Here is a 21,159-nt window from a genome sequence, read left to right as displayed (position 1 = left end):
GTCAGAGAGAGAGAGAGAGAGAGAGAGAGAGAGAGAGAGAGAGAGAGAGAGAGAGAGAGAGAGAGAGAGAGAGAGAGAGAGAGAGAGGAGGAGGAGAGACCCTCAGGAGGAGGAGGAGAGACCAGGAGGAGAAGAGACCAGGAGGAGGAGGAGGAGAGACCCTGAGGATGAGGAGGAGGAGAGACCAGGAGGAGGAGGAGGAGGAGAGACCAGGAGGAGGAGGAGCAGGAGGAGGAGGAGAGACCCTGAGGATGAGGAGGAGGAGAGACCAGGAGGAGGAGGAGGAGGAGGAGAGACCAGGAGGAGGAGGAGGAGGAGGGTGTGATCGTCGACGCATCGTGCTTCCTCTTCCGTCTGTAAACCTGCAGCCCTGAAGACAATGTTTCCGCCGCTGGGCCGTGTGACGGACAGCTGATCCACACGCTCTGAAGCCCCGCCCCCCTGTATGGTACACACACACACACACTGACTGACTGGCTGGCTGACTGACTGACTGACTGACTGACTGACTCCTTCATACTGTGCGAGTAAAGAAGTGAAGATATATTTCTATTTAAACCAAAGTCGTTTCATTATTGCTGTTTTTTTACTTTCTTCATGTTTTAAAGAAGACGTTTGTAATACCTCCTATATCTCCTCTCCCTTGTGCTTTTATGAGCACAGACCTGTAAGGCCTGCAAGCAATTCTTATCCTAGGGTGTACTGCCTAGACGAACTCAACTAGAGAGGTGAAGCTAGCTAGCTAGCTAGCACGGTTGAGTTATTATCATTTTAGTTACGGTCTGAATCGCACTTACAGAGGAATTGCCTTAGTTGTAGTTTACCAATCCAGCCTTGAGTACAAGCCTTAAATGCCTTCTGCTTGCTCGTAGCAACGCAGCCACCGAACGACACTACGTTGAGAATGGGTCCATGTTTCACACATTCACTCACCTGTCTTCATTTTCGTAGCAGAAACAAAAACTTTGCCAACATATGCAAATTAGACCCTTATTCTGACATTTCCGTTAGAGACGTGACCAGAGAGCATTTTCCAGATAGAAATGAGATTGAGAACGCCTCGCTATTATTTTCCATACAAAGGCCCCTGCTGTCAAATAATGAAACTCTATTTTGTTAAGAGGCAGTGAAGGGTTACAGAATATGTTGTGCGTGTATTGATTCCTTCTCCTGATGATATCGATGACACAGTGAGGCTGTTCACTCTGTGACCTGCACACATGTAGATGGTACTGAATGCTTTATGCCAAGTAAAGCATTGGTGGTTCATTTGACATCATGATTCATGTTCGTATTGCCGTTTTCCTTGATTATACAGTGTATTCCTATCGTCCTTTGTTTTGTTGAATCTTAATTTATTGAGAGGTCTGCTCGTTTGTTTGCTGCAAGGGTTAGAATTTGCGTCTGCAGTACATTAGGATTATCCTGAAACCTTCTCTGTTGATGTTTAGTCTATTAATGTGTTTCCTTGTGTTTTTTACTTTTATTAATTAAACAACTAAACGTGTTGTGCTCTAAGCGGGACCACAGGACGGTTCTAGTCCTCTCAGACTGAATGAGACTACTGAAAGACGGTAGATCTCCACACTGTTAGCAGAATGACTTGACCTTTCCTCTCAATAAGGTGTTATTTATGAATTTGAACAAAAGTGACGACTGCGGTTCAGAAAATGTGTTTTAAACAGATGAAGGACGACCAGGCATTTCTAGAAGGAGGTCATTAGAGACAAAAAACAACTGAATCTCAACATCATTCAAAACTTTCAACAGTTTTTCTTGTTTGAACCCAATGAAAAAAGCCGGTTTTCCAAGCAGTCTGGTTCATCGACCATATTTTACAGTTTTTTATTTATTTTACGTTTTATTTCAGCAGCATTGACATCATTACGGCACTGTTGTACATACATCTGTACAGCCCAAAACACGTTAGTCACATCAAACAATAGCGTCAAACTAATCCCATTTTATGATGAATATATTCGGTAGCTCCTATGTCGAATATTAACTTTCCAGATAATATAAAAATTCCAGATAACTGTCCCTTTTTGTCAATAGCTGAATACTTTCCAATCGAGCTTGCTGTTTCAATCTTCAGGTACTTTAGTGGTGACTGTGATTCAGACAGAGAATGTGACCAAAGAGAAGCGCTGTTGTCCTTTCTGTCTGCGGTGGCCTGAGACCCCCTCTAGAGGGCGCTCTGCACTTCTGACAACGTGTTCGAGTTGACTCAATATGCAGATGACCAATGGAGACACGGTTCGTATTAACGTGGCTTCACACCAATCACCTCAATGACATTTATAACGAATTTATGAACTCGTACTGAATTTGTACTATTTGTAGAACTTGTAAAATGATGCTAGGAGAGATGTTTGTATTCAATCTTGTTTTTATAATATAAATTCTTTAATGACCCAATAAAGATTATTATATTGTTCAAAATCGTCCCTGTGATTCCAGTAAGATCCAGTATGCATCTACCTCAGAATGTACATAAAAAATATATTTGAATGCTATTTTATGTACTGCTAGTATTTTAGCCATTTAGCAAATCTGTTTCCACAGCCGCTCTAGGGTGAGTGGGTGAGTGGGGGTTAGGGTGAGTGTGTCTGTGAGGGTGGTGGGGGTATGGGGGTTGGGGGGGGGGGGGGGTGTGGGTGGTGTGGGGGTGTTGGCGGGTGACCCTGACTGCACTAGCAGACGGTGAGGAGGTAAAGGGCGAGCGACGCGAGGAGAGCGAGGCCTGATTGGCTGCAAACTCCGACAGTACCTGAGAGAGCGAGAGCGAGAGAGAGAGAGAGAGAGAGATGGTTAAGAACAGCTAAAGACTTCAAATCTCACCGCATCTGTGTGTGTGTCTGTGTTTGTGTGTCTGTGTTTGTGTGTGTGGGTCTGAGTTTGCATGCATGCGTGTGTTTGTGTGTGTGTGCGTTCGTGTGCGCCTTTGTGTCTGTCTGTGTGTGTGTGTGTGTGTGTGTGTGCGTGTGCATCTGTGTGTCTGTGTGTGCATGTGTGCGTCTGTGTGTGTGTGTGTGTCTGTGTCTATATGTGTGTGTGTGTGTGTGTGTGTGTGTGTGCATCTGTGTGTGTGTGCATCTGTGTGTCTCTGTGTGTGTCTGTGTGTGTGTGTGTGTGTGTGTCTATGTGTGTGTGTCTATATGTGTGTGTGTGTGTGTGTCTATATGTGTGTGTGTGCGTGTGTCTATATATATATGTGTGTGTGTGTGTGCTGGTCCTCACCACCGTGGACCAGCATGTCCTTCGTGAACACCAGGGACCCGTTGTTGGGCTCTGATTGGATCCTCAGCAGGCGGCACATCAGGGGGTAGATGTGGATGCTGTCGAACGGCTCCGCCACGTGGTTCCTCTTGAACTCGGGCCCGAAGGCCCTGAAGATCATCTTCATGTCCATCTCCCCGTTGTGGAAGCCGTGGTCTCCTTTGTTCACGTACACGATGAACCTCTGGGGGACGCATGAGACCAGGGAGCGGGTCAGAGGCAAGCCGCCGTGACATTGTACCTCCATACAATATATAATAATATAATGTATCGTATCAGGAGGTTAGAGATTTGGTTTCTACATATCTGGAAGAAACCATTTCCTTTCAACTGTAGATCATTCCTTAAAATCAATCTACAAAGAAAATGATTCCAGCAGATCTTCAGATAGAACGAGATATGACGACGATAAGGATCAGTATCATCAGTGTTGTGTAACGCGTTGCGACTCATTCCACAGGAGGTCGTCGGGTCGGGTCTGGCCTCCACGACCTCCTGTGGCCCCCCCCCCCCCTCCCCCCTTTACCGAGTTGAGGTTGAAGCCCAGGTCGGCCACCACCACGATGGGCGTGATGCGCGCGCCCCGCCGCAGGTGGAAGCTCTCGGGCAGCTCCTCCTTCTTGTACACGGTGAGGTTGGGCGCGCGGGACAGCAGGTCGTACACCTCCTGGTCGCGGCCCGGCCGCGGCGTCACGATGCCGTAGCCGCCGTAGTCCAGGATCTCGAAGCTGGTGAGCTTCAGCAGGTTCAGGTACTTGTTGAGCACGATCTCGTCCACCGCCGGCCTCTTCTTCACCGTGGTCATGCCGTGGTCCGAGGTGATGATGACGTTCAGCGCGTCGCTCAGGCCGTGGCGCGCGATGGCGGCGCGCAGGTAGCCCACGGTGCGGTCGATCTGCCGGACGACCTCCTTCCTCCTGGGGTGGTCGGGGCCCACGTCGTGGCCCACGCGGTCGGGCTCGCCGTAGTACAGCGTCACAAAGTCAAAGTCCTCCCGGGAGAACCAGCCCATCACCTTGTCGATGTTCTCCCGCCACTGCGTCTCGTTCTCGGCGGGACGGTTCGCCGTCTCCACCAGCGCCCGGTCCACCGGCTGCCCGCCGTATTTGACGCCGCCGCCCGGGTAATAGAAGGACGCCGACTTCAGGCCCTGAGACATTGAGCGGGGTTAGGAGAGGGGTTAGGGCGGTACCGGCGCTGTCCACAGGGGGGCAGTATCAGGGTCAAGGGGTTCGGGCGGTACCGGAGCTGTCCACAGGGGGGCAGTATCAGGGACAAGGGGTTAGGGCGGTCCACACAGCATGGACCTATAAAGAATGGACACCCAGATTGAAACATGGCGCCCATTCATTCCTATGGAAAGTGCTCAGTGGCGCAGGGCAACATCAAGGACAGTATCAGGGTCAGGGTGAGGGTTAGGCAGGCTACCTGGTTCTGAGCTGTGATCCACAGGGTCAGGGTTAGGGTCAGGGTCAGGGTTAGGGTCAGGGTGAGGGTCAGGGTTAGGGTAAGGGTTAGGCAGCCTACCTGGTTCTGGGCTGTGACCCACAGGGTCAGGGTCAGGGTCAGGGTTAGGGTGAGGGTTAGGGTCAGGGTTAGGGTCAGGGTTAGGATAAGGGTTAGGCAGCCTACCTGGTTCTGGGCTGTGATCCACAGGGTTAGGGTGAGGGTTAGGGTCAGGGTTAGGGTCAGGGTTAGGCAGCCTACCTGGTTCTGGGCTGTGATCCACAGGGTTAGGGTGAGGGTTAGGCAGCCTACCTGGTTCTGGGCTGTGATCCACAGCGGCAGGGCTCCGTTGTCCCACCACTCAGACCTGGTCATGGCGACCTTGTGGGGGATCTTCTGGTTGGTGGTGGCGTTGTACATCATGTTGTGGACCACGCCGTGGTCCTCTATCCACCGGCCTACCAGCAGGGGAGACACGCCTCTCGTTAGTGAGGTAGACCAACCTCGTTAGTGAGGTAGACCAACCTCGTTAGTGAGGACTCGTTAGGATACACCTGATAACAAGCAGACCAACCTCGTTAGTGAGGTAGACCAACCTCGTTAGTGAGGACTCGTTAGGATACACCTGATAACAAGCAGACCAACCTCGTTAGTGAGGTAGACCAACCTCGTTAGGATACACCTGATAACAAGCAGACCAACCTCGTTAGTGAGGTAGACCAACCTCGTTAGGATACACCTGATAACAAGCAGACCAACCTCGTTAGTGAGGTAGACCAACCTCGTTAGGATACACCTGATAACAAGCAGACCAACCTCGTTAGTGAGGTAGACCAACCTCGTTAGGATACACCTGATAACAAGCAGACCAACCTCGTTAGTGAGGTAGACCAACCTCGTTAGGATACACCTGATAACAAGCAGACCAACCTCGTTAGTGAGGTAGACCAACCTCGTTAGGATACACCTGTATCCTGGGCTTTTAGCTCAGTGGTTAGAGCGTTCCACTCCCATGCCGGTAGTGTCGTAGGTCGAGAGGTGCTCTGCTACACAGACCAACCTTGTGAGTTGGGCTGGTCTGTTTGTTATCAGGTGTGTAGGCTCTCATTAGCTGAGCAGCCTTCACAGCTGATAACGAGCATGCCTGTCAGGAAGGAGTCCTGATGTAGTCTAATCTGATTCTGATTCTGTTTACGGGATTGTGTTTGAATAAATTGCTTTGCTCTGAACTGGGCTTCTCACAGTGTAATAAATCAGTTATAAACAATACTTTAGTTTGCATAGTGGCTTGGACTCTATAGTCAAAGTACATTTGATCATCAGCTATATCTCTCTAACCCAGCAGAACATTCATGTAAACCATGTAGGTCTAAACAAGGACCCAGATCACCTTAGAAAGCAACGCAATACACCTGAGAAGATAAAAACTCTGCCTGATAATGGAAAGAAGGCAGAAAACGTGCTCAACAGTAAATAAAAGAACGGTCCATTGCCTCCAACCTTTTTTTGACCCTATCCATCCCCACGTGGTTTTAATTAGGAGGACCTTTAATAAAATGGTTAAGTTGTATAGCCTAAGGCGTTGGTGGTCCAGGGGACCGGGGGTCAAGGAGTCAGGTCCTACCGGTGACGGTGGTGAAGTGGGACGGGGAGGTCATGGTGATCGCGGGCGGGGAGATGTACTTGGCCTTCACGCCGTCCCGGACCAGCTGGTCGAAGTTCGGCGTGTCCACGTCCTGGTCGTAGTCCCAGCGGAACCCGTCGAAGGAGATCATCAGCAGCTTGTTGTGGGTCTTCGCCCGGCTCATCGTGGGGTTCCCCGCGACGATGGCCGCCGCGGTCGCGATCAGCAGCAGCAGCAGCAGGTGGGACAGCATGTCGGCGTGTGGAGACCCCGAGCCCGCGGTCCAGGGAATGGATCTCAAGAGGTAAGCTCGGGCTGAACGGTTATATTCAAGGACGAGACCTTGGACAGGCGGTGGGTATCTGCTCTTATCGGGCTGTTATCACAGGGCCCGGAGGGCTTGCATGTGAACCCGAGGTCGGGAGGACCGTCTCCGGTTATCTTATCTTACGATATATTTATCGACCAGCCTAATGCAAATGAAATAGGCCTCCTATTCCTTGGACTTGTTTGTGTTGGTGTGTCATCATAATAAAGTCCTCGTAACAAAGTGGTTTCCAACATGTGAATGTTGACCGTCAACACTTTTATAGTGGGATTAATGAGTTCATTGTGTCTAGACTCCTTTTATTTCTCATTTTAATTGACAATCAATCTGTAGACCTTTTGGTCGAAATGGTCAATGGAATATATATTTTTTAAAGTGTAAAAATAATCACAATAAATAATTGACTTATGTATTATTCAGTATCCCTACCCTTGCCAGTATGACGTTGGTTATCCATATATTAAATGATACCCCACACAGTTAGATCCATGCCAAATGCCATATAATTTGATTATTCAATATCTGATTTGACTAGATGTTCTGTTTTATCTATAATGTTTGATGAGTTTATGGTCAATTTAGTTATCCACAACATATGTATGCCTACTGAAACACACGAAGATAGGCGTCTGCACTATTTAAGCACGGACATGATGAGTAATTAATAATACAACAAAATTAAAACAAGAATTAATAATGCAATGTAATATCATGTATGTATGTATCATGAAATCAAATAAAAATTCTGTAATTAAATCGGCTTTTATGTGATATAAAATGCATGACATAATACTGAAATAGAAAAAAAGTAATGAATGAGGTAATATGATATATTTATAATATAATTCTAACGTTTATATTACACTATGATATTATTCTACATGATGTTAAAGAATGAAGTGTCAGTAAACTAATTAGGTTGGTAATCCTCTAACTGCAGTGGCTGGGTTGGTCCTGAAGGGGGCAGTGTCGGCGTTTAGCCCTATACTTCTCTCTGACCCAGAAGTACTCTGGGTCTGTGTGTGTGTGCGTGTGTTTGTGTGTCTCACATGACCCTCGCGGAGCAGCATGTAAAGTATCCTTCAGATCTAAAGTAAATAAAGCCCGTATCGAGCCGGTTCCTCTGCAGCCTGAACGTTAGCGGTCGGAGTGGGACGCTGCGGACTCTGAACAGAAAGGTACCGCAATGCGCTGATGGACCCGGCGGGCTTTGACAGCTCCTGCATCGCTGGGGTTGGGGGGCACACACTAGTGACACACCAGTAACCTTGGTTTTAATAAGTTAAAGGGTGAAACATGCAGGATCAGATGCAGTAGAGTGAACCTCTCTTCTAAAGTGCGAGTGAGCGTTTTATGTTTATCGACGCTTACAGGAATGATATGGTGTGTGTGTGTGTGTGTGTGTGTGTGTGTGTGTGTGTGTGTGTGTGTGTGTGTGTGTGTGTGTGCATTGTAAGACGCAATGACAATAAAGGCATTCTATTCTAAAGCCTTCATTAGGAGCAGGTGTGACGGCTCACGTCACGTTACAGGTTTCTTCACATTGCAGATGAATGAATTTGAACCTGATTCAATAGTTCAACATGTTGAGATGATCCCCAGCCCGGCTGTCCGCACCATGCATGTGGATTATTAGAGGTCCTGCTGGCACCAGGGGTCAGGGTATTCAGTGTGTGTGTGTGTTTCTCTCTGCAGGACTGATGGCGTCGTGGAGTCTGAGGCCGATGCTGTCCTCGTTATTACAAGGTAAGTCGATCCCCACCACAACGCGTTTTATGAGGATATTATATACACTACAGATTAGTGGGGTTTCAACTTAATATATACAGTGTAGGGGGTCGGGTCACACTGTCAACAATATGAGCGGTGACCTCTGGTGGTTTTTCATGCTCATTTCGTAAAAGAATAGTTTGAATGCGAAGGACTCGCCCATCCTTCACGTAGGGCTGCACGATTCTTGATAAATCACGATTTATTTTCAATCAAAAAGTTTATTGCAGTCATTTAGCTGATAAAGAAGGAAACATGTTTGTATCTTAAAAGGTGACATACTACACCACCAGGTTTGAGTGTGATTAGCTGTTACAAGCCGCTTTCGTCCACCTAGATGTGTGCTGGATAGATCAGTCCACCAGCCTACCCCAGTGGACCGTAGCAAGCGTTGCTCATCTATCCGTCACACATCTAGGTGGACACGCCCACCTGTGATGTCAGAAGAGGCTGATTTTCGAAACGGCTTGTAACGGCCAATCACACTCACACCTGGTGGTATCACGTGTCCCCTTTAAACGGCTCTGTGAAGCTGGACAGTAAATCCAGCGGTAGCGCTTCTAACCCAACGCCGACCCGTCTCCTGGTCTAGTGTCCCGGGCGGTCGCCCCCTCCTGGTCCGCAGCCCCCCCCCTGCTGCTGTCCCGGACCATGGCCACCCTCAACCAGATGCACCGCAAGGGGAAGCCCTCCCCGCCGCCCAAGACGGTGGGGGCCACGTTCGGCCGGCCGCAGCTCAAGGCGGTCATCCTGAAGACCATGATCCGCAAGCCCAAGAAGCCCAACTCGGCCAACAGGAAGTGCGCCCGCGTGCGTCTGTCCAACGGGAAGGAGGCGGTGGTGTTCATCCCCGGCGAGGGGCACAACCTCCAGGAACACAACGTGGTCCTGGTGCAGGGGGGCCGCACCCAGGACCTGCCCGGGGTCAAGCTGACCGTGGTGCGCGGGAAGTACGACTGCGCCCACGTGGTGAAGAAGAAGCAGTAGGGGACGGGGGGGGGGACGGGGGGGAGGTTGTTGTTTAGTGTGTGTGTGTGTGTGTGTGTGTGTGTGTGTGTGTGTGTGTGTGTGTGTGTGTGTGTGTGTGTGTGTGTGTGTGTGTGTGTGTGTGTGTGTGTGTGTGCGCGCGCGTTTGCGTTCGAGGTCTGACACAGTCACAGATGTTTTAATAAATGTGTCTTGGACGTTGATTGGACTGAGCTTGATGGAGTCCCTCCTCTATTACGACATATTTGCTTCTATTTCTTTTTTCTTTTTTTATGGACTTTCGAGCACAATGCACTTGTAGAACTTATCAAATACAATGGCAACAAAACACAAGCAAAAGCACAACAAAATAAGGTGTCGACATCGACAAAGGGGTTACACAATTGAGGTGTTCTTTATCACTGCAAAAACATAATAATTGGTGCTTTGAAAGCACAAACAACAGTGGTGATGCAGCCAGTGCGTCGCTGTGTCGCAGCGCCACCTGCAGGAGGATCAGGGTAGGCCATGGACGGTCCCGGATAGAAACCTAGACGTTCAGGATTTATTTTCGTAGGTGCAAAAATAAGTCAAGGAAGGTGATGCGCAAAGTTACACAGAGGCAATTTAAGGCCTATAGACGGGTTTCTCAAGCAAAGCCAGACAGCCGTCCAGATGGGAAGGGTTGGTCGATACAACATGCTCTTCATACCCCGGGGTTAATTCCCTTTGATAAACATAAGACCGGCATGGATCTGTAACACATTAGTCTCCCAAAGGGCGGGTTTGGGTCGTAATATTATGGTTTTCTTTAGTAGGTACAGTACAGCAGCGTTTCCATCAGCTTTCTGTTATCTGGATGCTCCCATTAGGATTATCATCGTTATTTTAACGATGATTAAAATCATTAAAATATGTAACGATAAGTTAAGTTGACTTTCTAAAAGTCACATGCAGTCACACATTCATGAACTATTAAAAGACGAAGGCCACGTTTATGAATCAAGTTTTTAGGAACTCCGTCCACTAAAGCGAACCTTGTGATATTAGACAAACAAAAATAAGATATGTGACAATAATAAGTAAAGAAAGAAACACATTCACGTCTTGAAATAGCCATTTATCAGACTAAATACCATGTTTGAAAAGGAGAAACCCAAGCTCTTCTAATGAGAAATTGCCTATTCGACAAACCTTGCCTTAAAATAGTTTTCATGATAATGTTAACGCTGTATTTGATTAAAATCTACAACATTAACAGCGATATCTTCTACACATCGTAATGATTTAAAAAGGCCCTCAAGGAGACGCAGCCTCGTTTGCCCGTCGGATGCATTTCCTGGTTGCACAGCTGTACCGACGCTAATGCTAATGCTAATGCTAAAAACAAAACCAGCTGATGTCCGTCTGACAGGAGGGACATCTAAAGTCACCCGGAGCTGTTACCATGGTAACATGAATGACAACCACACTAACACACTGCACTTTACATCGCGACACCAAGGTCTACCTCCGACAAATACCAGTTTGATCCGAGAAACCAGCAAGTACAGTAGAGCAGCATGTACAGTAGGGTAGCATGTACAGTAGAGTAGCATGTACAGTAGAGTAGCATGTAGCATGCACAGTCGAGTAGCATGCACAGTCGAGTGGCATGTAGCATGCACAGTCGAGTAGATTACACAGTAGAGTAGCATACAGTAGAGCAGCATGTACAGTAGAGCAGCATGTAGCATGCACAGTAGAGTAGCATACAGTAGAGTATCATGTACAGTACAGTAGCATGTACAGTAGAGTAAGTAGAGTAGCATGTACAGCAAAGGAGCATGTACAGTAGAGGCGCTTCGCGTTGTGGTCACCGTCATCCGCAGTCCATTAAGGAGCAACTGACCCCAATGTGCAGAACTGAAGACAACCGTCCTTATGGTGGCGGGCTGTCAATCAATACAATTTCACCACATCTGCCCGTTTACTCCAATGCCTGAATCGGTTGAACCCTGCTCATGGAGCGCGATCATGTGACGACACACCACATGGCTTTGAGCTTTGTGTGGAATGATCCATCGGTGTGAAGCATACCGACACTGCTGCTAACTGCTTCTATGTCTGGAGGAGCTCTCAGGAGCTTTCACTGAGCACCTCTCCCCCACCGTGTCCGAGCAGGCGGGGTCTGCCGGTCGCAGGAAGAGAGCCCTGGAGCCGGGGGCCAGAGAGGGGCGTGAAGACCAGGAGGATTGTGGGGTCGTGCTGTTCTCAGACCGTCCGGACCGCTCCCCTGTTCAGCCTGGTGAGCGTGTATTTTTTTTACCCTCAGACCAAACCACCGGCACCAGAGATAAACTTTGCTAAACCTTTGTTTTAGCTTACCAAGAATGCTTCATTACAAAAGACGCACAGAGATACAGGGCAACACAATGTGGTGTCTTGTAGCTAGCTTGTTGCTAGCGTATTCAACTCCAAGCCTAAAGGTCCTGTGTCGTGTGTCATGTGTCCTGTGTCGTGTCCTGTGTCGTTGTCCTGTGTGGTGACGCGTGTCCTGCGTCGTGTGATCAGATGATCCGGCGGCCGCCCTGAGGAAGCGCTCGCCCCGGCTCCGGGACCTCTCCAGGGCCCTCGCCGGCGAGAGCATCTTCTGCTGCTCTCTGTGCCACAAGGCCTTCTCCTCCTCCTCCAGCCTGGAGGCCCACCACAAGGCCCACCACAAGGCCTCCTCCTCCTCCTCCTCCTCCTCCTCCTCCTCCTCCAGCCTGGAGGCCCACCACAAGGCCCACCACAAGGCCTCCTCCTCCTCCTCCTCCTCCTCCTCCAGCCTGGAGGCCCACCACAAGGCCCACCACAAGGCCTCCTCCTCCTCCTCCTCCTCCTCCTCCAGCCTGGAGGCCCACCACAAGGCCTCCTCCTCCTCCTCCTCCGGCCTGGAGGCCCACCACAAGGCCTCCTCCTCCTCCTCCTCCTCCTCCTCCTCCTCCTCCGGCCTGGAGGCCCACCTCGTGGCGGCCCGCCCCGCCCAGAGACCCCACCCCTGCACCGTCTGCTCCAGGAGCTTCCGCCGGCCCTGCCTGCTGAGGGAGCACCTGAAGAGCCACGCCCCCCCGGGCCGCTGCGACCCGCCGGGACACGCCAGGGGTGCTCAGGTGACGAGGCAGAACCACACAGGGTCTTCAGGGTCCTCCTCTCTTTAAGGATTCCACTGATGACGGACTGGTGATGGGATCATGAATCCCCATCCCTGTACTTCTGTCAATGTCGCTGCTTCAGGCCACCTGGGCGGCTTTTTTAATTGGGCTCCTCCAGACAAAGTTGTTGACGTTGAAGCCGGTTTACTGAAAGGTGTGCAGGTGGCCATGGTGCCGCCCGCTGGTGCGCCATGTTGCCATGTAGAAGATCTCCCTGTGTGTGTGTGTGTGTGTGTGTGTGTGTGGCGATGGCTGGCTCAACCTGTGTAACACGGATTACTCAATGATACACAGGTGTGCAGCCTCACACGACTTCACGCCAGGGGAGGCTGCTCAAACCAGCCATCATCCACACACACACACACACACACACACACACACACACACACACACACACACACACACACACACACACACACACACACACACACACACACACACACAGACCATTGAAGGTTTTAGCTTCATCTTCTTGAGTTGCTGGCAGTGGCACTCAATGACTCATCATTCAACTACTTAATGTATAAACTATGAGCATAAGTGTCAGTATTGATGACGAAACATAAACCCCTCCCGCCTTCCCTACAGGAACCAGTCGGCCAATCAGCTGCCTCAGAACCCTGTGACCTCAGCACCAGGCCGTCTGCTGGTAACCATGGTGACCCCGCCGGCGGCCCAGAAGACGACGACGAGGACAGGCCGGCGGATGGCGGCGAGGAGGAGGACGTCAGCGGTTTGATCAACTCCGACGGCGAAGAGGAGGACTGGAAGTCTCCGTCCAGAACCGGTGAGCGGCGCCGCCGGGCTGAAAGGTTCACACCGACACCAGGACTCAGACCTCAACCTGGGGCCGCTCGGTTATGGAACAAAAATCATAATCACGATTATTTTGGTCAATATTGAAATCTCGATTATTCAAACGATTCTTTTTTTTAATTTGAAAACATGATGCATTTATTCATGATTTCTCTCCAAAAAAAAAACACTTTGTAAATGAGAACTTTGAAATTTCCCCTTAAAAAAAAAAATACACAAAATGGTCAAATAGAAAATAATGTCCAGATATGTATCCGGCTGTTCTGCAATTTCAATATATCTGCAATATATTAGTTTGGTGATCGTTTCACTCTAAAATCGAAATCGCAATCAAAATTGGATTAATCGCCCAGCCCTACCTGAACCTGGTCAGTACACCTTCAGGTCTGCTTAGGAGGCCGCCCGTCCAGGGCACCAGCCACCAGGAGGAGTGTTGCATGTCCAGTAAGAAGTCATAACATGTTGCTCATGCATGATGTAGTGCCTTAAAAACATATCATCAGGGATGTAAATTGAAGTGTTGAAGGCAGGAGTCCTGAGACCTGCCCATCCATCGCTTATCAATACTCTGTTACCTGCATTCAATACCTGTTGAATGCAGGAATGAAGTCATTAGCCACGTTAGCACGTCCATCAGTCTGTGCGCCCTGGTGCGGCGGCATCACCCGCTGTGTTCTGTCTGTGCTCCAGCCCCGAAGGCGCGGGACGCGTGGCCGGCGGCAACGGCGGCAACGGCGGCGGCGGCGGCGGCGGAGCGGAGCGGTGCCGCGCCCCGTCACGCCTGCCCCGTGTGCGGGCGCGACTGCCTCAAGGCCTCGGCGCTGCAGAAGCACCTGCGCGTCCACTCCGGCGAGCGGCCCTTCCAGTGCCCCGTGTGCCGCAAGAGCTTCGTCCAGCACGTGCACATGACGGAGCACCTGCGCATCCACACGGGCGAGAGGCCCTACACCTGCACGCTGTGCGGGCGGAGCTTCACCTTCTCCAGCGCCCTGCGGCGCCACCAGCGGCTGCACGCCGACACGCGGCCCTTCCAGTGCTCCGTCTGCCACAAGAGCTTCAAGCAGCTGAGCTCCCTGAAGGGCCACCAGCTGGTGCACACGGGCGTGCGCTTCCCCTGCCCCTTCTGCAGCAAGAGCTTCAGCCGGCCGCTGGAGCTCAACTACCACGTGGGGACGCACTCGTCGTCGCGGCCCTACTACTGCCACACCTGCCAGAAGAACCTGAGCGGAGCGCGCGTGTACCGCAAGCACCTGAAGAGACACCAGGGGGCCCCGCCGGGGGGGGGCGGGGGGCCCAGGGTGGCGGCGGGGGAGGAGGAGGAGGAGGAGGAGGAGAGGCAGGGGGGGGAGGAGAGGCAGGGGGAGGTGGAGGAGGAGGAGGAGGAGTGGGGTGGGGGAGGAGAGGAGAGGGGACCGGTGGAGGAGAGGCAGGGTGTGGTGGAGGAGGAGGAGGAGGAGAAGTGGGGTGGGGGAGGGGAGGAGATGGGCTGGGAGGAGCAGCAGTGTGGAGGAGAGGAGGACCAGGTAGTGGAGGACAGGAGGAGCAGTGTGGAGGAGAAGAGGACCAGGTAGTGGAGGACAGGAGGAGCAGTGTGGAGGAGAGGAGGAAGGCAGGGGGGGGGGGGGGGAGGACAGGAGGAGTCGGGGGGAGTGTGAATGAGAGACCTGTAAAGCTGCTAGTGGTCACTCCCTGACCTGCACATGACCAATCCCCCCCCGGCTATTACAGTTTAGACGACCGACGAGTGAGGGTTTCCCAGAACTCCTCAGGGCACTCTTCCCCCGACGTGTGGTAGAATGTGAGCAACGTCATTCCTCCTTCATATTTGTCCCGACCTTCCCCCCCCCCCCCGCAACAGAGGAAAGGTTACGCCGACAGGAGATGGGTTCATTCAGTGCCTTGCTCGTGGTGTCGTGGAACAGACTTCGGAAGGCTCCCTCTGCACACAAAGAATCTCAGCTGCTAATGAGGAATCTGAGGAAGTCATCGGAGATGGAAGGTTTGGTTGATGGATGCGGTTCCAGAACCGTCATTGATAACACTTTGGTAGAGGTATGGCAGCCGATATGACAACCAAGGAGATGGAAATCACTAATACCAAGGAAGAATTGATCATAATAATTTATATTACATGTTTGTCAAATGTACGTTTGCTATGACCAATGACGTTATGTACCTCTGTGGAATGCTTGTATGGCTTCATATACCTGCTAACGTGTTGACATATTAAATTGTCTTGTTCAATGAGACACAGTTAAAACTTATGAATAAATGTCTTTTGTATGATTACTGATGCTTATTTTATTTGATCGTATGACATTGAGCATCACATGCTAAGCTCACGTAACCCGCTCATCGTCAGGAAGTAACACATCACCATTAACGTCATCATGCATTACAAACAAACATACAATATGGAACGCTAGCAACATTTAATATCACGATTATTGTCATCATACATACATAAGCGTACGTAAATGTAGGAAAATGTAATATCCTTGACCCAGTCACCAACTTATGTATATTGTTTAGTTCTTTCTTTGAGTTTTCCCAACATCTGGACGCAGAGTGAGAGAATAGCCGAGGGCTCTATAGGGCTAGTACATCAGAGTGCATCATGGGATTTGTTGTTGGGATACCCCGCCATTCTGTGATGCCTCGAGATCATCGGCGTAATGTAAACATACCGTGCCCTAGCCCAATCAAAGCTCTGTTGTTTTTCCCGTCTCGCATGAGAAACGCTGTTACAGTTCCAAACACAACGTTGTCACCATAATGACAAACGATTACAGGACGGATTACTGAACAATCACCATGGCCACCATTAACATTCCTACGCTCCTCTACAGTTCAGTTCAGTGGGAGAACGGCAACGTGTCAGATGTCTCCGTCACACTGTTGCTGAGCTAAGTCATTGTGCTGAAAAGGTTCAACTGTGAAAAATGGGTTTGGAAAATTGGTTGGCTGCCAGAAACGATGAGCATGTGTGTTTGTGTGTGTGTGTGTGTGTGGGTGCGTCTATGGGGTGTGTTTGCATTGTTGGGTCTGTCTCTATGGGGGGGGGGGGGGGGGGTGTGTCTCTATGTGTGTGTGGTCGGGTTCCCTGTGATGCTGAAGGTCTGAAGGCTGACCTCACTGGGTGATGACAGGTTTCTTTGTGTTTCCACACGATTGGTCGATTTCACGGTCCCCCAGAATCCCTCAGCTTTGGATCTGAGCCACAAACGTCATTGTGGGAATCAGACAAAGGACCCAAGGACCCAAGGACACAAGGACTCAAGGACCAAAGGACCAAAGGACCAGGGACACGTGCCAGCACGCGGCTTCTAACCGTTGTGTTGACATCGTTACACAATCAGAAACAACTGAGCCGGAGTGGAGGGCTTCCACGTCCTGTCTCCATGGTCCCCGCATCACCGTATGATACCCTCAGACCCAGACCACCTCAGACCCAGACCACCTCAGACCCAGACCACCTCAGACCCAGACCACCTCAGACCCAGACCTGGGTCCACCTCAGACCCAGACCACCTCAGACCCAGACCTGGGTCCACCTCAGACCCAGACCAGAGGAGAAGAACAGGATCGACCTGAATGTGTGGGAGCAGGGTCCTGGTGGACTCTGTGGTCCTGGTAGACCCTGGGGTCCTGGTGGACCTCTGAGGTCCTGGTGGACCTCTGAGGTCCTGGTAGACCCCTGAGGTCCTGGTAGACCCCTGAGGTCCTGGTAGACCCCTGAGGTCCTGGTAGACCTCTGAGGTCCTGGTGGACTCTGAGGTCCTGGTAGACCCTGGGGTCCTGGTAGACCTCTGAGGTCCTGGTAGACTCTGAGGTCCTGGTAGACTCTGAGGTCCCGGGTGGGTTGTGGACTGGGGGGTCCGGGGAGAGGGGAGAGGGGGGGGGGGGGGGTGTGGGGGGTTGGTTGGGGGGGTCCGGTCTCAGGTGTGTTGTGAGCAGGGGGTCCGGGGGGGGTCGTGGGGGGCCCCTCTGTCCGGCCCCGGCGTGCCGTAGCCGGGCCTCTGGGTGCGGAGCAGGGGCGTCTGGGTGGCGGCGTCCTGCCCCTCCGCCCTCCTCGCCGCCGCCTCGCGGAAGCCAGAGCGCGTCCAGCCGTACGCCAGGCTGTTGAGGCAGCCCTGGGACCCCGACGCCAGCGCCTGGCCAGAGACACGGGGACGCTCAGGGCGGACTACCAAGACGGCTGCTCACACCTACCTCTGGCTCTGTTTATATGCCATTTAAATGATGTGAAATATTGCATATATTGCATATTGAGTTTTTATTGACTTTATTTGATTGACTTTTACTGTTGGTCCATTTTGTTGTTTGTCAGTTGGACGTTCTGTTGACCGACTTTGTGAGCTACTGGATACCTGGATTTCCCCAAGGGGATGAATCAAGTATCTATCTATCTATCTATCTATCTATCTATCTATCTATCTATCTATCTATCTATCTATCTATCTATCTATCTATCTATCTATCTATCTATCTATCTATCTATCTATCTATCTATCTCTCTCTCTCTCTCTCTCTCTCTCTCTCTCTCTCTCTCTCTCTCTCTCTCTCTCTCTCTCTCTCTCTCTCTCTCTCTCTCTCTCTCTCTCTCTCTCTCTCTCTCTCTCTCTCTCTGTCTGTCTGTCTGTCTGTCTGTCTGTCTGTCTGTCTATCTATTTAACAGTGTTGCCTTTGACCTACGATGGACGCTGCTTCACCTCCAGCTGACACGATTCCATCGATCGATATAATATTAGTAAGAGGTTTGTTGTATGTATGTATCTATGTAAGTGTGTGTGTGTGTGTGTGTGTGCGTGTGCGTATGTGTGCGTGCGTGCGTATGTGTGCGTGCGTGTGTGTGTATAATATAATCCATGGTTGATGGTGTTTAATACCTGGAGGAGGTAGAGCGCGGCGGCCAGCACCCCCTGGAGGGCCGCGGGCCGGGTCCAGCGCAGGGCCGTCACACACACAGCTGAGGACCACAGCGCACAGCGCACACCGTCAGCACAACAGGGCCTGACGCACAACAGGGCCTGACACACAACAGGGCCTGACGCACAACAGGGCCTGACACACAACATGTCCTGACGCACAACAGGGCCTGACGCACAACAGGGCCTGACACACAACAGGGCCTGACGCACAACAGGGCCTGACGCACAACAGGGCCTGACACACAACAGGGCCTGACGCACAACAGGGCCTGACACACAACATGTCCTGACGCACAACAGGGCCTGCTGCACCTACGCACTGGCCTCAGTTACCTCAATTAAAAAGAGCCTAGATGATGATGGGTAAGGGTTAGTGGTGACCAGGTGATCCAGGGTCAGTAGTAACCAGGTGATCTAGGGTCAGTAGTAACTAGTAACCAGGTGATCTAGGGTCAGTAGTGACCTGGTGATCTAGGGTCAGTAGTAACTAGTAACCAGGTGATCTAGGGTCAGTAGTGACCTGGTGATCTAGGGTCAGTAGTGACCTGGTGATCTAGGGTCAGTAGTAACCAGGTGATCTAGGGTCAGTAGTAACCAGGTGATCTAGGGTCAGTAGTAACCAGGTGATCTAGGGTCAGTAGTAACCTGGTGATCTAAGGTCAGTAGTAACTAGTAACCAGGTGATCTAGGGGTCAGTAGTAACCAGGTGATCCAGGGTCAGTAGTAACCAGGTGATCCAGGGTCAGTAGTAACCTGGTGATCTAGGGTCAGTAGTAACCAGGTGATCTAGGGTCAGTAGTAACCAGGTGATCCAGGGTCAGTAGTAACCAGGTGATCTAGGGTCAGTAGTAACCAGGTGATCTAGGGTCAGTAGTAACTAGTAACCAGGTGATCTAGGGTCAGTAGTGACCTGGTGATCTAGGGTCAGTAGTAACCAGGTGATCTAGGGTCAGTAGTAACTAGTAACCAGGTGATCTAGGGTCAGTAGTAACCAGGTGATCTAGGGTCAGTAGTGACCAGGTGATCTAGGGTCAGTAGTCCAGTACCTGGACCCCAGCAGAAGATGAACACAGCGGGGTAGAGCAGCATGCGTCGGTCCAGCACCCTCAATTTGGCCCACTGCCTGTCGCCTAGGAAACCCCCGGAGGTCACGACCCGTCTGTGGATGCGCCGGGCTTTCTCCATCAGCACCTGATGAGATGGAGATGGTGCCGATCAATACTGGTGGAGGAGAAGGTACCGATCAATACTGGTGGAGGAGAAGGTACCGATAAAAACCTGTGGATCTGCAATCAATCTGCTGATTAGCCCGGGTTAGAGGTTCTATTCCCAGTTGATTCTGAACATGACACTACTACTATCATGATTTCAATAGTATCTAGTTGACAACAGTTCCCTTTTTAAAGTCTCCTGTGGTAGGGGAACCCCCTGATCACTGCTCAGTGAACACAGAGGCTTCTCCATGTCTGGGCGTTTCTTGACCCAAACGTACAGAGTTGGTTCAACTGGGGAAACTCCCTGTAGAACACCAGAGGAGTTTGGGGTTGGCTGCTTCCAGGTGAGAGGGAGTGCTCTCTCTCTCTGCTGGCGTCGCACCTGTGCCAGCGAGGGCTACGTCTTCACAACGCTGCCCACGGCCCCCGGCTCCTAACCCAGGAACCAGTGCATCCTCTATCTCTGAAACCGTGACCACTGCCCGGATCACATCCTTGAAACTGGAAGGCGGAACTTCGCCTGCTCCAACGCTGGTTTTACCGACTCTAAAAAGGGAACTGCTGGAAACCACAACGCTGTTACCACTTGAATCCTGCAGAGGAGGGGTTCTGGGTGGATGCTCCAGGGGAGCAGACACTGCACCACTAAACATCAGGTCGACTCTAACGCCTCGTACCCACTGTACACTGTCCGTCGACGGAAGAGAGTGGGCGTGTCCGACGCATGGGGTAAAACACGATCTGCGTATAACGTGCGTATAACGCGATCTGATTGGCCAACGGATCCGTCGCTGCCTGAAAAGTTACAACTTTTCTCAACTTTTGGACGCAAGAGACGGAGCCGATTTGACGGACGGACCCATGTAAAGTCAATGAGATCCGTCGACGGACGTGTACAGTGGGTACGGAGGCGTAACAGCGAGCGAAGAGGTCGAGTTGTAGGGCTCACACCCCGGACTCTGCATCCCCTCCAGTTTCACCTCTGGGTGAGTGTGTGGGTCGTCGTCGTGACAACGCACCATGATGCCGACGAGGGTGACGAGGAAGGCGAGGAGGAAGACGAGGTCGCGGTAGGCGCGGAGCAGCCGGCAGTCCCCCTGCTCGCCGCCCGGCCCCGGCCGGGGGTACAGGGGCCCCGTCTGCATCAGGAGACACCTGCAGGGGGGGGGGGTCGTCGCTCGTACGGTTAGGGAAGGTTCTGTGGTCGATCCCCGATGTGGGTGGCCCAACCTGTAGGCCTCCTCCCACAGCTGGGGGTCGCGACGGCATTCACTGATTCACCACTGGACGTGGCTTTGGATAAAAAGCCAGGGAGGGTCCAAACGCTCTCAGGACTCTCAGGGGAAGTTCCTCCAAGAGTCTGGAAACCCTCCTGTGTGTCTATAGACCGCCTCCGAGGCTCCGGTTCCCTAATAATAACATGGGGTTTTTGAATGATCGTAAAATGTGTGTAGTTCAAAACGTGTCGCAGATTTTACTTCTCCGCCACCTACAGAGTTTGTTATGTTACGATCATTCATAAACCCTGTCGTTATTCCCCGTAGACATTTGACCGAGGGAACCGGGAGCCTCGGAGACGGGACTTATTCTTCAGAGGTCTATACAGAGC

The 21,159-nt window shown here is 51.3% G+C and overlaps 4 protein-coding genes across 4 annotated transcripts in view; 2 read left to right on the top strand and 2 right to left on the bottom strand.

Annotated features, from left to right (window-relative positions):
• Positions 1–2,693: 2,693 nt before the first annotated feature.
• On the bottom strand, positions 2,694–6,602 carry LOC311351913 (ectonucleotide pyrophosphatase/phosphodiesterase family member 7; the record flags this gene model as incomplete). Its single annotated transcript, XM_084472071.1, has 5 exons — positions 2,694–2,770; positions 3,241–3,463; positions 3,806–4,429; positions 5,038–5,183; positions 6,350–6,602. 5 exons carry the CDS (start codon positions 6,600–6,602, stop codon positions 2,694–2,696), a joined length of 1,323 nt encoding a protein of 440 aa, XP_084328197.1.
• A 1,095-nt stretch (positions 6,603–7,697) lies between these two features.
• Positions 7,698–9,639, top strand: mrps12 (mitochondrial ribosomal protein S12). Its single transcript, XM_084472076.1, has 3 exons — positions 7,698–7,855; positions 8,373–8,423; positions 9,040–9,639. The coding sequence occupies exons 2-3, from the start codon at positions 8,378–8,380 to the stop codon at positions 9,432–9,434; spliced, it is 441 nt and encodes a 146-aa protein (XP_084328202.1). The 5' UTR covers positions 7,698–7,855; positions 8,373–8,377; the 3' UTR covers positions 9,435–9,639.
• A 1,162-nt stretch (positions 9,640–10,801) lies between these two features.
• On the top strand, positions 10,802–16,548 carry LOC311351021 (uncharacterized protein; the record flags this gene model as incomplete). Its single annotated transcript, XM_084471103.1, has 7 exons — positions 10,802–10,863; positions 11,577–11,700; positions 11,967–12,547; positions 13,178–13,376; positions 14,096–14,741; positions 15,328–15,404; positions 16,523–16,548. Exons 1-7 carry the CDS (start codon positions 10,861–10,863, stop codon positions 16,546–16,548), a joined length of 1,656 nt encoding a protein of 551 aa, XP_084327229.1. The 5' UTR covers positions 10,802–10,860.
• Positions 16,549–17,343: 795 nt separating this feature from the next.
• Positions 17,344–21,159, bottom strand: part of tmem116 (transmembrane protein 116) — a gene marked incomplete at both ends in the record, with an annotated part of 8,887 nt that continues 5,071 nt past the window's right edge. The window contains 5 exons of the mRNA XM_084471102.1: positions 17,344–17,559; positions 18,295–18,374; positions 19,383–19,527; positions 19,952–20,096; positions 20,448–20,705. Of these exons, the coding sequence (XP_084327228.1) occupies positions 17,344–17,559; positions 18,295–18,374; positions 19,383–19,527; positions 19,952–20,096; positions 20,448–20,705 (844 nt within the window). The remainder of the gene's footprint in view (positions 17,560–18,294; positions 18,375–19,382; positions 19,528–19,951; positions 20,097–20,447; positions 20,706–21,159) is intronic.

This window comes from Micromesistius poutassou (assembly GCF_964030765.1).
Source record: "Micromesistius poutassou genome assembly, chromosome: 8".
Lineage (NCBI taxonomy): Eukaryota > Metazoa > Chordata > Actinopteri > Gadiformes > Gadidae > Micromesistius > Micromesistius poutassou.
The sequence above is the reverse complement of the archived record's forward strand: the minus strand, read 5'-3'. Positions and strand labels throughout refer to the sequence as shown.

Coding starts and splice junctions, on each gene's coding strand:
- mrps12 (XM_084472076.1), top strand. CDS start 8,378: ATGGCGTCGTGGAGTCTGAGGCCGATGCTGTCCTCGTTATTACAAG. Junction 8,424..9,039: donor GCTGTCCTCGTTATTACAAG/GTAAGTCGATCC, acceptor CTCCTGGTCTAG/TGTCCCGGGCGGTCGCCCCC.